The sequence below is a fragment of the Excalfactoria chinensis genome, chromosome 12 (genome assembly GCF_039878825.1).
Source record: "Excalfactoria chinensis isolate bCotChi1 chromosome 12, bCotChi1.hap2, whole genome shotgun sequence".
Lineage (NCBI taxonomy): Eukaryota > Metazoa > Chordata > Aves > Galliformes > Phasianidae > Excalfactoria > Excalfactoria chinensis.
In genome coordinates, this window is record NC_092836.1 from 11,152,548 (window position 1) to 11,169,285 (window position 16,738).

Here is a 16,738-nt window from a genome sequence, read left to right on the forward strand (position 1 = left end):
CAGCCTAGCCAGCTTGGAACAGCCTTTAGTTAAATGTTGACTCAGGGCAACCACAGCTGAGCTTTCAGCACAAGTCTTAATGTTATAGTAGGAAGGAAAACAGATGTGGAGTCTGCCTAGCCATTGTCCATGTCCTGCTGCTTTTGGACAGCAGCATTCAGTACAGCCAGGCAACACTGAACCCCTATAAGAGCCACTGGTTAGAAGCAAAGCAAACTCCAAAGCCATTTTGCTTTCCAGCTGGATGCCAGTTATCAGATCAAAACTTCTACCGGCTATCAAACCCAGGTATCTGCTGTACGAGGCATAATCTTCTTGATGTTTTTCAAGTTTAAAGGCATGCACAGATGAAGTTCTCCTTTGTAGATAAGCCCTAGTGAACAATATTACTGTGCTGTTGTTTCAGCAGCACAACTGGAATAGCAGTTATTACCAGAGCAAAGTTCTGCATATGTTTCTTAAAGAAATGTCACTTCAACCCTCTGCATGTTGCAGTTCACACCTACAGCAGCAGAGCCATAAAGTCCTCCACTGATGGAAGTAGCCATAGGTAGGGGCAGAAGGTTACACATGGCTGAGCTTAAGTTTATGCTCGACACCTTTACTCAAGTGCTCCTCCAGGCCTGCTGACTTGCTACATAAACAAGCTAATGTGCGCTTATGAACAATTCTTGTTACACACTCCCAGCTATCAGGTGGTCTTCAATTCCAGAGACCTAAAGGGTTTGAAAAGACTCAGAAATCACATCTTCCCAGTAGTTTAATCCCAACATGCACTTCCCCCAGATATGCCGTGCTTACAGCAGGAACACAAGTCTGCCAAGCTGCTCATGAGGTTTTTACGTGTTTCATGAGCTTACAACCCTTTTGCAGCCACATTACTACACGCCCTGTGCTGGACAGTACAAGCAAAGATTGCATGCCATCTGCTAACTTTGAGAACTTGGTGGGAGCATACACAGCAAGTCTATCTTGAAGTGGGAAAGGCTCACAGAGCCCTTACACAATTAAGCCAGGCAGTCTGTGGTTAAGCAAGTTTCACCGACTGGGTCACACAGTGTTTCAAGTTTGCTTGCAGCTTTCTTCCCCAACCCCAACAAAAACAAAAACCCTTTTGGCTGGGGCAAGCTGCAGGCTAGAAGCTTACGAAAAGCAAACATGACAGAGCATCCTGCACACCTCTTACCAACTATGAAGCCATTAGCAGCGAAGTCCAAAATTCCACAAATGGAGGGTAGCTCAGGAGAGATGAGCAGAGATCTAAAAGCATAGGAGCACGTAAGGATGGAACAGAAAGCAAGTTAAGTGTCAGTAAAGGAGGAAAACAGTAAATATAGTCATTTGAGGAACAAAGGTGGAAAAATAGCAAGACATTGCACAGCTGCATAAAACACTCCAAAAAAATAAAAATTATATATATATATGGGGCAGCTAAATGTTCAGAGGTCTAGGCAGAAAGAAAACTCTTGCACCAAAAGCCACATCTGTTCTGTCCAGGTGAACACTCAGTGAATCAGGCCTAAGGAGTTGAAAAGTAAAGAAAACGACCAAGATTCAAGCAAATTCTGTGATCCCATCCAAGGTGAAAAGTGACTGCCTACATTTAGATGCATTCTGAAAAAGCATACCCTCTCCAATGAGAACACTGCAAGGAGTTTTGGGAATCGCCTCCCCCGCAAAAGTCACTTTGACGACATGAGGACCAGCTTGGACAGGTTTGTAGACACAGCGATAGACTTGGTTGCCTTTGTCTTCTACTGCAACTTCAGCAAGGCATCTTCCCTGAGGATCCTCCACTTCCACGATCACATCACCCACACCGGCACCTGCAAAAGAAACCAGCTGAGCTGAGCCTGGCCTTCCCCAGAGCTGAGTGAGAAGAGCCAGCACTGGGCTCAGCCAACTGTGCATCACTATTAACCCCTGTACAGTGTAAATGCTCTGCCTCTACTGACAGCAACTAGAGGCTGAAGTGAGGTGGGGACAAGGCAGCACAGTGGCACTTTTATGAAGCCATCAAACTGACAGGGCTCTGCCAGCCCCTGAACAAGGCTTCACAACTATATTCCATCAGTGGATACAGATACAGCTTGGTTATCTCATTGCTAAAGCCAGTCATGGACTAGCCCACATTCTCCAGCTAATTCAATTCTCTCATGTTTTGCAGCAGTTTTGATTAAGATATTGGACAGCACACATCTCCAGGTCTGAACAAGGATTTCTTCTCTGCTGGAGTATATTTATTCACTTCTGCCTGGACACCTGTTCCTTATCAGTTTTATTTAATTCACTACACAACAAAAACAGTTTTTCAGACACTTTCAGAGGCCAGATGTGCCCGTACATGATTCAGACCACACCCTCACCCAATTAGAGACTGAATATAGCACTTCCCCTCATCATAATCACATTTAATTTTATTTCTAAGCACCCTTGGGTAGAATGCAATTTAAGATACGATACTCAGCATATTTCAGTGTTTCAGTGCTTCAAGTAGCTGCTCCAAGTAGTTTCACATTGTTCTAAATGAATTAGCATTTGCAACATCTTATTGACTCACTCCTCTAGGCTACAGCATTGCCCTAACAGCAGGCAACAAGCAACACGATGGAGATGTTCTAATGAAGACAGTAACCCCCTAATAATTAGGAGAGAGTTTGAAACCAGTTTGTCAGTGAAGCATCAACTCAAAGTAGCACCAGATCAGATTCTTTCTGCAATGCTAAAAACAGAACACATTAAGCTTTTACAGTCAATTTGCAGTTCATCATTCAGAGGTAGGTATTTCACACACACCCCTGTTAAAAATGAGTAGTGGGAAGAAACCACCCAGGAATTTGCCTGCTGCCATGTGGCAAACTCATGACAAATTTCAGGGTAATGTTTTGCATCTTCCCACCCCAAACTCAGCTCAGCATGTCAAATGCTTCGCATACAGCTGAAGCCTCCAGAGTAGCCCAACTATTATTTCATCTCTGAACTCCATGAGTTGAAAACCCTAATTCCTCCCAAACTCAGGTTCTCCTCATCTGAGAAAGCTGTCGGACTTCTGCACTCATTCATTCTGCTTACCTGCTGTGTAGAGGTCAAAGTAGGTAGGTTTGTTGGCAATGTTTCCTGTTGCCTCCAGTCCAGGTCCCTTTGCTGTTACTTTGCTTGCATCTCCCTGGGCTTTGTCAACATTCACTTCAAAAGGGCTCTTTGAGATGTGTTGTCCAGCAAATAGGACTGAAACCTATGGACAGACAGCATCAGCTTGATATTCAACAGAGCAGAGCTTGGCTCAGCTGCCCTGAGGCCAAGGGTCTGCATATCTCAGAGGCAAGAGAGACCACACAGCAGACAACCTAGAGAGCTGTACCTATCTTTTCAGGCTGGCTCTATGGACCAGCCACTCACACAAGTGCCAACCAATGGCATCACCTACCAAAAACCAGCTTCTGCAGACCCCGGGGGACACAGTTGGGTGGAGACCCTTCCCTGCAAAAGCCCTACAGCGGACAGCACGATCAGTAAGGAAACACCTCACAAAAACAACTGGTTACTCTCCTCCACACCTCAGTGACAACCCACAAAACTGGTTTCATGAGCTGCAAGAAGTGGCTCCAGGTGAGAGAAAAGCCAGCTGTGGCACTGCCTACAAGACCCCACCTCACTGAACACCCACACTTTCTCCCAATACATGCACACCCTTCCCTTGAGAGGGGAATAGCTCAGACAGAAATAAGGCTACATCGGATTGCTAGTCCTTCAGGATGCCCAGAGCCTATTAAACCAGTAGTAAACATGCAGTCCCCATGGGCTCACATTAGCAATCAGCTGAGTAGCTCATTTAGCAAGAAAACTCTGGTTATTCGACACACAACCTACCTTGTGAGGTCCAGTAACCTTTGGTACATATTGAACAGAATAGGTCTTGTTTTTGTCACTGGATGGCATTATCTTCGCCTAGGAGAGAAAACACAGCTGTCTTTGAGTTGTGCCTGTGCACAGCAGCCTAAGACTTTTCTGTTTGGCACTTAATACTGTGAACAGTCAGCAACATCAGCGTTGTGTTTCTGTGGGAGTAGGTACACTCGCTAGCTCCTCAGTACACACAGAAAAATGATTTGTCTTCACATGAGAAGGCAGCTATCTTTCCCCCAGCCCTTCCCTTGCTGTTAATTGCTCTACTAAGGCAGGCCAAAACTGAGGAGACATTAAGTCCAATGTACAGCTGTATTTCTCTGGAATGTCGTAACATGATCAAGTGGAGCACTTGGATGAGAAATTTCTATAAACATTAAAACCAGTATTTTAACTCAAAATGATTCATGGCTCCTAAATAGCTGCTTTAGCCATTCTTGCAGAATGAGTAAGGGCAGATAGTGATTTAGTGCTGCGTGTTATCTAAACGCCCATCAGAATGTACTTGGCCAGTCAAGCTAAAGCACTACAACTACTGGACATTTGACTTGTGTTGCTTAGTTGCAGACAGCAAAACTCATCCAGTAAAGCAATTATGAGGAAAAGCTTGAAGTCTGCATTTTTGATAGACAGCATCTTGTAACTTCTCTTTAGATTACTTGTCTCACAGAAGACAACGGTTACTACAAAATCATTGGTGTTTTGACTAGCTTTATGTTTTCCCCACAAAATATTTAACATACATACATACCTCTTCTCTGTTTCCTTCTGGATCCTCTACAAAGACCATCAGATCTCCCTGCCCAGCACTGATGGTGTCTACCGTGAAGATGGCAGGCTGCTTCACCATGTTCCCATGAGGCTCAATTCCTGCAAGGCAGATGAAGAGCAGCGTGTTAGCTGCTACAAAACCCAAGAGACATCTCAGAGACTACCCACAGGCTGCTCAAATTCACCATTCTTCGAAAGCTGCTCAAACTATTTTGCCAGTGAAGTCTATAGAAACGGCATGCAGGAGCCTATTCACACCATTAAAATCCTGCAATTCAGCACCACTGCCATCTAACCTAATCAGAGTTTCTTTATTCCCTAGCACAGGGCTTGCTAGAGCATGCATTTACCAGCAGGATTTCATCATATCTCTGCACTTAGCCCCAGGTTGTTACACCTGTCATGGGGGTGTCAGACTGGGTGGGAAGAAGAACTTCCCAAAGTTGCTGGATCCAGACTAGCCCGAACATTTACACCTTCCTTCCCAGAGTATTACTTCTCAGCTTATTCATAAAACCATGGGCACTCCATAGCACAATTAGTGGAAAGTGCAACGTCTGATAGATTATAAAGGAAGTGGTTGTGAACAACAGAATTCCTGAGCTTGTTTATCTTCAGAAAACAATAACTTGAGAGCAATGCAAGGAAGATTATGTTTTCACTAGGAAATCTGAGCATTCTGATAAGGTGTTAACAATTGACATACTCATTCTTTCAAACTAACCCTTAGATTATCATCTAGTTTAAACAGCTATAAGTTCACCCTGCATATCTTCAGTTCATTGTATGGGCAATAGGACTTGGTATTTGAGTATCCCTCCTACGGCAGGCATAAAGACAAGGACAGCTTATCCCCAGAAGATGGTTTCAGACAAGATGGCATTAGTCATAGCGCTTTCTTAGCCTACATTTAATCTAAATTTCACTCTCTTCCCAGAGAGCTGCTTTGGCTGATTCAATGAGAACTCATCATGCATCACTCACAACCTGCACAACACCTCTGCAGGCTCACGTCACATTATGCCTGCAGACAGCCGCCCCAGAAGGAAATTAGCAGTATCCAGGGTGTTACACCTAAGATTCACTTTGGAAGGTTAGGAATAACTTGGTGCAGTACTTGAAAAAATGATAAGAAATTACGACTGATCGACTTCATATTTGACAATTACCTTCTTCTGGAGACAAGAACTGTTATCTACTTGCCCCACAGACCCTCCCCAGTTTTGGCAGTGGCCCCTTGCTGCTGGATTCACTTTCCAGTCCCGAAGTACATCAGCACTCAGAACTGTCATTTATGCTTAGTGACTCAGTTTTGCCATTTAACAGGCAAAATATTCATCTTTCAATAGCTGCTCATTCATTGTAATTTCCATTACAACAGCTACAGAGCTCCTGGGCACTGAAGTAGACTTTGAAAGAGTGTGAACGTGACTGGAGCCAGACATAGCAGACCAATGCAGGTTGATCAGTCATTCACTATCTGACAAATGTCTCCATACACTGTAGTCTGCAGAGGAAGTCACCAACAGAGAACATAACCCCCCAAGAAGCAGAAGTGCTAAATCACTTCTGACTACAGTAATCGCTCATCAGTGCTCCAACAGCATCCATGTCCATTCAACCACCTATGTTTCCAGTCCAAAAAACAATTAAGAAAAAAACAAAACAAAATGAAGGAAAGTGTTGTTTCCATTACATTCTTATGCACCCAATTCTTAAATCCACTAATGCTAAAAATCTTGATGGACCAGCATCAGGCTGTAGGCCTGGAACAATACGGAAGGGAGAATAAAGAGTACCACATAAATGATGTCTTGCTATATCCCAACAACATTAAAGGTAGAAGTCTGTCATTCATTTAGCTGTTATTGTATTCCAATCCAGAGTAGAACCACATCAAAAGTAACAGGAACTGTACATGCAAGAGGTAATATGAATGTGTATGTAAATCTACAAATGCACGAACGTTCATGGTTGAGTCATTCCAATTAGCAAATGCAGTCTTTACAGTAAAAGCTCAGCACTATTTAATGTTTGAAGGGTTACCAACACACCTTTCTGCATGTGCAAACAAGGTATTCTTACCAAGTGACCAATCCAAATAATCCACTCAGGACTAATGTATCCTAATACATATCTGCCACTAGTCTGAGAAACTGATTTCTCCTCCTCTACAGAGCACCTGCTCAGAGATGTACATAGATGGAAAGATGATTTCCCTCTTTAAAGAAGTATTTTACCATCAGAAGCACTCAGCACCGTATCGGTGACCACCAGCAGCAATATTGCTAGCTTTAATTTCATACCAAAGCTGTTTCAGCCCCATTTAGTTACTTCTTCCATCTGTAGACTGTAAGACCAACAGCTTGCAAAACAGGTTCAGAGCTTGGGGAATTCACATGTTAGAACTAGGAGTGTCTTTTGGACTACATCCATGTATTTCTGAAACTAGGCACCACACCAAGAGTACACAAGTGAAACTTTGAAGTCTGTTACAGTAGGCCTGGAGTTCAGCATAAGCAGAAAACTCCACCCAGTCTTCTGAAGAGTTAAATACCCTGCACAGCTTAAAGTTACTGACTCCTTACCTCTGCCATAAGCTCTTGCCTTCTTTGGATTCAGTTTGGGTTTTAAAGGAGCTCCTGGCTTCAGCTTGGCTTTAGGGAACTGTGACAGGTAAGTCATTACAGAGTGCTCATCCACATCAGGGTGGATAATTTCCTCAGGAGTAATAACCTGAAAGACAGCACAATTAAATATATTGTTATCAGTGCTTGGATACAGCATGTCAACAGAGAAACAGAGCTACGGCACAAATTCTTGCGTTTCAGAACTCCCACACTCTAACGTGATTTCTCACATTCATTTCTCTCTGATAAAAACTAGTTCATTTATCATCTCATGGCAAGAAAAATCAAGCAGCTCATTATGGTCCCAAAGCAGTTTGGGAGGCAAGGGGTTCCTGCACTCTGATGATCGGGGGTTCTCATGAGGCTGCAACAAGCTAAATGGTGGCAAGCCAAGACAGTGCAGCCACACTCACCCTGAAAAGCAGCATGGGGATAAGCGAAACCAAAGAACTGGGGATTCATAATGCTGTGTGCTAGGACCTTGTAGTGCAAAGCCTACAGAATGAGACTTGGGAGAGTTTCTTTTCTTGCTCCTGGGATACAGAGTGCTCCAAAAGCTCCAGAGACTCCAGCGCTTTTGCTCAGTTTTATCAGTATAAAAATAACCTGATCTGTGAATACATTGTCCTCTGTTTAAAAGTCACCTTCGGAGGTGATTTCTTAGTCCAGAGAGTTTTTATTTCAGATAATTAATTCATAGAATTACTAAGGTTGGAAAAGACCACGAAGACCATCCTGTCCAACCCCAGCCCATCCCCACCGTGTCCACTATTCACATCCCACAGTGCCACATCTCCACGGTTCTGGAAGACCTCCAGAGATGGTAACTCCACCACCTCCCCGGGCAGCCTGTGCCAGTGCCTCACCACTGTTTTGGAGAGCAATTTTGTCCTAACATCCAATGCAGCAAAACAAACCCACTCAGACATCACTAGAACTATACTATCTCCCCACTCAACATACTTGCAACACTGGCAACCTTTAGCACAAACCCCTACACAAAACCTCATAACCAGAGCTCTGAAATATAATGGCACATTTCATCACAATTTGCCCTTTCTCAGGGATTTTTTCTTAAGTAAACTGTGACCTTCAAAAGCATCTAAGCAATTTTACCTGCTTTCCCCAATCTTAGCACGCTGCAAGAACCAACTCACACAGTGCTTCCCACACTGCCTTACCTGTGGCACACCCAGCCAGTCATCCGCCTGCTGCATGGCCTCACGAGCGTTGTCAACAGGCTTGCTTGGGTCCCATGTCTCCCAGTCAGGGCACAGGCCTGCAAGGAAGTTGCATCATTAAGCACTGTCTGCAGAGAAGCTTCCCTAACTGATGAAACCAGGTACAAACTCCACAGCGACTTGTAATGATGTTGCCGTAAAGACATTTGGACACTGGCAAGAGCAACCCCAATGGGAGAAAGTACATGCTGCTCGCTGAAACACTTCTCAGACAACAACCAGCATCTCCAGGGGCTCTTCCAGCTCAGTATTAGGAAGCCCATTCCAAAAGCCTCCCACCCACCTTGCTTGTCAGCACAAAAGACATACAGCTTCTAGGTCAGCCACGCAGTGCACGGCTTTACATTTCAACTGTGGAAGACACTGCTCTAAATTCACCACAAATACACCCAGGGATCCTTTACGTTCTGGTGGTTCTCTTACACACATTTCAAGAAGGAATTTCAGCTGCCTGCAACACTACCCCACACTGCATTAGCAAGGCTGTATTACAAGAAAGTGAGGAAACTGCCTTTTTCACACTTCATCACATTGCTTGCCTTGAGCTGCACAGTTGTAACTTGCTAAACACTCAGGTTGCAGGCAGCGTGCAGCTTCTGACTGCCCTGCACTCCTGTGCAATCCTCTCCCAGGAGGACACATGAAGCCTCCTGCTGCACCCTGAAACTGAGAGGTTGTTGGCACTCGCTGTGGGAACAAGTCTGTCTTGCACTTGGGAGCAAGCACTTGTGCCTTTGTCCCTTGCCCCCAATACTTAGACGTAGATGCAGCACCTCCAACACTGCAATCGCACATTCTGCTTTAGGCCAGTATTTCTCTTGGCTGGATCATTTACAACGTGCTGCTTCCCACGGCTGGCCTCTTCAGACTCCAGTTTTCCTGACAGCTTTGCTTCCACCTTCAGTACAGCCCTCCAAACCTCCCCCTCTACAAACAGCAGAGCAGCAGAACAGAGGGCAAGGAAACATTGATCAAAGGGCTTACCTGGAGCGCAGCTGTCAACGAGAGCCCCAAGTGCTTTGCCATCCTGCCAGTTCTGATTGAAGTTTGTGATGGGCAGGTAAGGGATTTTGTTCTGAATCCAGCCCAGCAGCCTTTGCTTGGGGGTCTGCTTCTTTGCATCATCATCACCCTCATCCTCCCACACGGGCATGGAAATCGAGTAGTGGAGGATAAGGGTCCATATCAGACCAAGGATCAACTTCAAGTTCCCATCAACTATGGCTTTACTATCTGGAAGACAAAAGACAGACATCGGATTATTTCCCATTCTGTAAGATGCACATTTTTAAGTTCCTCACTTGTGCCCAGGTAATCCAGGTGAGAAGCCCTTAGGTTTCCACAGGCACTTGCACAGGCAACAGCCCTGGTTTGTTTGATCTCAACCAAACCACGGCTATCCTGCAACCTTTCAGGATGCCCCTGCATCAAGTGATCTTATCATTTGGAACAGCAACTGCCACCAGCATAATTGCACAGGGATCTTAATGAGCACTAGCTAGCAAATGGAAAGTGTTCAGTTCAAATTTAGAGTGCTTATAGGTAAAGTCAGCAAGTGCTGAGCGTGCTTTGTGCACTCCTATTCACCTCATGTACCACAGCAATACTTCGATGCCATGTTATCAACATACTAAAGTCTTGACTTTCAAGAAAAAGTGATTATACAGAACAGCTACCAAGAAAAGTAAGCAACAGGGCATCTCCTTTAACCCAGTGCTCACATGATGCTTTTAATATTCACATGGTTTCACAATAGGACAGTATGTCCTGAGCAGATAATACTCTAACACCAGACCTTGAGTGGTATGTTATCTTTCTGAACAGCTAACATCTCGTCGGGCTTGGATTTTATTTGCATTTTTTTAAGCATCAGTTTTGACTGATCTTACAGAACAATGCTAAGTGTCTGGGACTTGAATGCTCGTAGCTGATCTCACATTCAGTCTGAGATGTACAACAGATAGCCAGAAAGCGAGTAAACCCCGCTGGATTTTAATGAGCAGCTGTGAATAGAAAGACAGCATCACACAAACACTGCTGTTTCCCAGCATCTTGCGCTCCTCTCCCTCTCCCCAAGTGAAAGGCAAGCTGTTCAGAAGAGGAAATCACGCTCTGGAAGGTTGCAAAGGGGGTTGCTCTCTTGCACCAGAGCAGAAGGCACAGTTATGTTTCACATGAATCACAGGTTTAGGTTGGAAGGGACCTTAAAAATCACTGAGCTCCAACTCTCTTGCCACCCATCAGATCAGGCTGCCCGGGATCCCATTCACCCTGGCCTTGAGCATCTCCAGGGATGTGCATCCACAACTTCTCTGGGCATGGGAGTGCCACAAAGCCTTGCTGGCTGGCTCCACATGGTGAACAAGATGCACAAGCAGTAACCAAGGCTGGAGCAGACCAAGTGCCTCAGCACCCACCCCACAGCAGGACCACCCCTCACAACACAGTGCAGGCCACTGCAGCCTCGTGCCAGAAACATCTCCAAGCATTAACTTCAGATTTATACTGACATCAGCATTTTTACTAGAATGGATGCAGCAATGATTTACCGTTCTACAAATAAATTTGTCTCAGAACGCCATCCAGCATTCCCAGGGATAAAAGCCAGCGGGACAGAGTCACCTCGAGCACACTGCTACACGCACGTTACTCAGGATAAAGAATAGCCTGTTCCATATTTACAGCACATAAATATGTCTCAGTACAGATGTACTGTGGTCACTGCAGCAGCCGAGTAGCTTCCTCCAGCCCCACCACCTCTGAGGGCACAATGCAAGAGTAGGGTTAAGAGCCCATGCTCAAAAGCTTCTCCTGCAGCACAGGAGCCCCCAGCCCCAGCAGCAGGAAGAGGTCACAGCAGGAACAAGACAGCTCTTCCTCCCTGAGGCTGATGCTGTCCATGCAGCGGTACTTTGTTAGCAAAGTCGGTTTGCTCTTACAGTCTCCACACTTCCTGACATGCATTGGGATCTCATGATGTAATTTTTTCCAAGCCTGCTCGCAGGAGGACTTGTCTGCTCTCCTTTAGGGTGGGAAGAAAGGAGGGAGAACTCCTAGGCAGGACAGACCTTATCAGCACCCTACGGAGTAGCCACAGGGATCCCTTCCAGCTTCCACCAGAGCTCAGCCCTGGCCCGCCTTGGCTCCGAAATCCCTCAGAATTCAAAAGAACCCTTTGAGGTTCACAAAGAAATCAGAGCCTAGCCCAAAGCAGCATCATTTCCAAGCAGCAGTGTAAAGCTCAGCTCTGCTGGAATGCTTTGTCTCTCCAGAAAAGGCTCTGCTTTAATGGAACTCTCTTTAAATAGTGAACCAAGACCACACAGTGTCTGTCCTCTTAGAGGTCTCTTGATGTTAACATGCAAACACCAGATGCAGAGCAGCAGACCAGCAAGCAGCTGGGCCTGCACAAGTATCACAGCGCCAACCCAGCTCAGTACAACCAAGCCTGCAAACACCTCCACCAAGCTCACACTGCCAGTGTAAAACATCCAAGACTGGAACATAGAAAAAAAATAATGTTTCCAGTTACACTTAAGCACCAAAAATTATGACTCCAGGCGCTGTCATGTACCACAGCTTGGCCAGTTTTCCAGTGGAATTCACCCATCTCCTGGTTTGCCTAAAGACACTTTTCCTGGCTACACCAGACTGGAAAATGGATGATATGAACAGCAGACCTTGCAGCACTGCTTTCCTACCACGAGCACTACTTTAGTCGTACTTATTTCTCATACAGTCTACACTTTGAAGCCTTACAGAGCCTTTCAAACCATGTTCTTCTGATTACTCCTCTGAAGCTTGTCATAAGTCTACAGCATGAAGATGCAAGTTTACTGCAGTCACTGCTTCAGGGCACAATGTAACCACACAGCCCCTTCAGTAGACACTTGTACCATCAGCAAAGTACGATGAATTAAGCAGATGGGAACAAGTTGCCTGCTTTTTGATCTGCGACAAAAATTGGGAAGATTTACACCACATTCATGAGGTCACGGGTCAGTCTCTGCTCTCAAGATAGCAGAGATAAGACAGGAACTAATAGCCTTAAGTTGCACCAGGGAAGGTTGAGGCTGGATCTTAAGAAAAAAATTATTCTGAGAAAGAGTGGTAGGGCTCTGGAATTGGAAGGAAAGTGGTGGAGTCTCCATCCCTGGAAGTGCTCAAGAAACATGAAGGTGTTGCAATGAGGGCCATGGTTTAATGGACATGGTGTTGATGGGTTGTGGTTGGACTCGAGGATTTTGGAGGTCTTTCCCAGTCTTAATGATTCTGTGAATGCACATGGTAGAGATGGGTTGGCTGTTGGACTTGATCTTGGAGGCCTTTCCCCATCTTAATGATGAGAGCTTGGTATCTGCAAGGGCCACTCACATGTACAGCACCAAGCACTTGCTCACCAGAACTGGTGGGAGATGTCTGCTTTTGAGCTTGTGATGACTTGAGCCCAGCAGCAAACAGACAACCAAATTCAAAAGTGCCATCAGTGCACCCAAAGGAGTAGCTCATAGCATGTTTTTTTTCTTCGTTTGTTTTTCCTATGGCCTCCAAGCAACATACAGCCTAGCCCTAAGGTGCAAACCCTGCGGCCTGCATGGTGCACGGAAGTCAACCTACAGCAGCCAGCGCATGGCCCAGCACTGCACTCAGTGCATCAGTAATGCCGAGTGCTACGGGATGGCTGCCAGCACGACTTGCTTGTTCAGTGCCGGTGTTGGTTCTGCAGAACAGCTCAAGCACTCACTCTTCTGTTAAAGAAACGAAGAAAGCCTATATATAGCCTACGACATTAAGTTTTATGTAGGAGTATCCTGCTTCTTAGTCAGCTATTAGGTTTTAAGTGGCTGCCTGGTAGGGTAAAGAGGAAAACAGACCGAATCAGAGCTAGCTTGTTTCCCCCATCACACCTCAGAGTCTAGATTGTAATTCTGACCCTTTTATTATCCTATTAACTAAGTGGCAACCAGCCCAAAAAATGGATTATGGAGATTCCATAGGACTGCAGTACACGCCAGTTTCAGTCTTGAAACGGAACCAAGTTTTAACTGCTTGAGCTGATTTATAATTGTTGCTCTATACTAAATATTAACATGATATGTTACACTTGGACATGCTAACACTGCACTATTTAGAGTGCAGAGGAAGGCATTACGGTGCCTAGTTTGGAGCCAGCAAACTCACTTGTTTGAGCCTCAAACGTGAGGGTCGAAGCTGAAACCTGGCCTTGATCTGAAACTTGCAAATTCACCTATTCCAGTGGAGGCCTCTGAACTTCACCTGAAGTTGTGCAACACAGCAAGCAGAATACCAAGATCCCCCACTTCACCGTGGCTCTTTAACTAGGGGTTGTCTTCAGGCTTTTATGTCACGATATCCAGGACCAAGAACATTCAGCATCTTTTGCCTTTAAACTAAGCAACTTGGACAAATTACAGTTGTATTCTAAGCTTCTTCAGAGCTATAAAAATAATTATTGCTTGATCTCAAGAGTTTGTCCTTCAAGTGAAATTCTTGCATTCTTATGCACCTTTCACAACAGCTTCCCTTGCCCATCTCAGGGTTTTTCCTAGCCCAGTACACATTCATTATTTCAGTCAGCTTTATAGTAGAAGAAAGATGGTTTTCAGAGTTAATAATAATAATAGCGTTAATATATCAAAATAATAAATCATCCCACATGCAGCACAAGAGGCCCCTCATTCCTCTATTTAAAAATTTCCAAGCCACAACAGCATGGAAAATTCCAAGCAGATCTCCAGGAAAAAGGGAGAAAGTCTTCTCCATGAGGGCTGTCGCACAGTGGAGCAGAAGCCCAGGGAGGCTGTAACATCTCCATTGTAAGGTATGTTCAAACTCATGTGCACACTGCCTTGAGCAATCTGAACAAGCTGAACTTAATAAGTACTTGCCTTGGAGAACATGACCTTCAACAGTCTCTTTGAAAAGAAATTATTCCACAAATCAAAAAAGTCCTAGTGTTACAAGTGAGCCTTGGAAGAGCATATTTTGCTTATGTGCAAGTCTGCCTTAGGTTGAGATTAAGCACAAGAACTACACTAGCTGTGGCAAGGTTCCTTGAACCCTGCCCCACAGTAGGATTGCAAGTCATTTTCTGTTGGACAATTAGTGGAAACAAGATAAGCTACCGCAGCAGACAGCTTCCTTCTAAACTGAGCTGTAACACAGACTGTGCTAAGCCTTGTGAAACAAACGAAGGACTGAAAAAGCATTTCTGAGTACTGAATTTATTTTAGAGCTGTTTCTTAGCTACGGCTGCAGCCATTCAATCGGTCTGAGCAAAGTCATCTCGCACATTCTGCCTTCAGCTTTCACATAGGAAAGCTTTATCACAGCTTGGACTAATCTTCACATCCAGCTCTTCTAAAAAGCACTCGGTCTCTCCACTCTTCACGTTGGTCTCATTTACAACTTAATGTGATGCCTTAAGTGGAAGAAGATGACAAACTCAAAATATATGGTCCTCCATAAAAAAAACAAAGGTGTGGTCCAATAACAGCACTTTCTTCATGTTTCCAGACACGGAAGGAACTTGTACAGTGCAAAGTTCATCTCAGTTACATATCACTTATTCTAAGCGCTGTCATCTTGCAGCTTACAAGTTCTTTCCCACCTCTAATTATTTTCATCTAGCATTGAATAACTAAAGTAATTGCAGGGGGATAAAAAATGAAGCACTCATTAAGGTTTTATATTCTGCAACAACTAAGGCTTACATTGAACCAAGCTCTTTCAAAGCCCCTCTCCACATTGTTTGTGCATGCCAAACAGAAGTAGCACGCAGATGAGATGGAGTTGTCTAAGATGAGCAAGGACATTCTTTGCTGAAGCATACATTATTTGTTCATAGGCTTACTCTGCCTGCTAAAGACATTAGCAACATCCTCTGTGGGGATAGTATATCTTTAAATCAATTACATGGGTTCCTCTCTGCTTTGAGAACATACTTAATTGTTTCCTTCAATGACCCCCTTAAGCTTAGGTCTACCTCGCAACTTCTCAAGAGCTCAGCACATAGCTTGCTGTCTGGACGTGTGCAGTCAGCTTTCCCAGGGAAAGCACAAATTGTGCTCCCTGCACATAGTTGGCACCAGGATAGCTGAATTCCAGCCATAACCTGGTAGCCTCTAATGGCAACACACTCCAGCCTGACTGCATCTCAGCCATGTTTGCAGCTTGTGCTGTGACCTGCAGAAGTGTTTCTCTGCATCCAGATCACCTGAACACCAGCTGAGGCTCTGCAATGCTGCTAAGTTGCAGCAAAGATGCTGCCAGAAGTCAGCTTTGCTAACGAGCCCCAGAGCATCATCTGCACCTTCAGGAAGTGTAAATGAACACATCAGCTCCACCAAGCTTTGTAAAAAGTTCCATAACTCCTTTTTAACAAGGATTTTTCTGAGAGGGGTGGCATTGCACTGGAGAACAGAACTGCCACCAGCCCAGCTTCCCAAAAACAAGTGGAAACCCAACGTGGTCAGAAGTCAGGAATTTCAGAGCTGGGAACTGCTAAAGCAGAGCGGAGGAAAAAAGTCAGACCACGGGTGGCTCATGATCAAATTCCTTCCTACTGTCACTCTGACTGATACAGGGCTCCTGTTGCCTTAAGAGACATATACCAAGCTAAAGACAAGTAAAACATGTTGATCGGACATGTGGCTGTTGCCTGTGGCCCTTCCTGCTTGTACACACCCTTCTGACTCTAGCAGTGAGTGCTCCCTGGGGACAAGTCTGCCATGGCAGCTCTTGCAGAAGGAAAGGGCATCAGAGACACCTGGGCTCAGCAGCACTACCACAAGAGTGTCCCAGTATGGGAAGGACATAAGGAGAGCTCAGTGATGCCCACACACCTCAGGGAAGAGCAAGGATGCAATGCAAAGGGTAAGAGCTACCATTCACACCAGCCATTTAAGACTCAGCTGCCCTCTGCCAAGCAAGCCTCAGTTTGCAACTGCAGAACCACAGATGCAGATACAGGAACACCACACTAATTATTATCTTCCTTTTCAGGAAAAAGAAGTCGGTGTGAATGTTCAGCCTCTGTGCCCCAGCCAGCTTCCACAAGTGCTACTTTGTTTGCTGCCAGCCCCATGAGGCAGCACGCCAGCCCCAGCCCTCTGCACCACCATGCTCCATGCCCCAGCGAGGCTGGTGAGCCCCTGCCCGACACCACCG

The 16,738-nt window shown here is 45.2% G+C and overlaps 1 protein-coding gene across 3 annotated transcripts in view; it reads right to left on the bottom strand.

Annotated features, from left to right (window-relative positions):
- FLNB (filamin B) overlaps positions 1-16,738 on the bottom strand; it is a 76,012-nt gene that overhangs the window by 34,737 nt on the left and 24,537 nt on the right. For all 3 annotated transcript variants that reach the window (XM_072347854.1, XM_072347852.1, XM_072347853.1), the window contains 7 exons: positions 9,533-9,781; positions 8,489-8,586; positions 7,266-7,413; positions 4,658-4,776; positions 3,871-3,948; positions 3,073-3,235; positions 1,629-1,826 (listed from right to left, as the gene is read on the bottom strand). In XM_072347854.1, the coding sequence (XP_072203955.1) occupies positions 1,629-1,826; positions 3,073-3,235; positions 3,871-3,948; positions 4,658-4,776; positions 7,266-7,413; positions 8,489-8,586; positions 9,533-9,781 (1,053 nt within the window). The remainder of the gene's footprint in view (positions 1-1,628; positions 1,827-3,072; positions 3,236-3,870; positions 3,949-4,657; positions 4,777-7,265; positions 7,414-8,488; positions 8,587-9,532; positions 9,782-16,738) is intronic.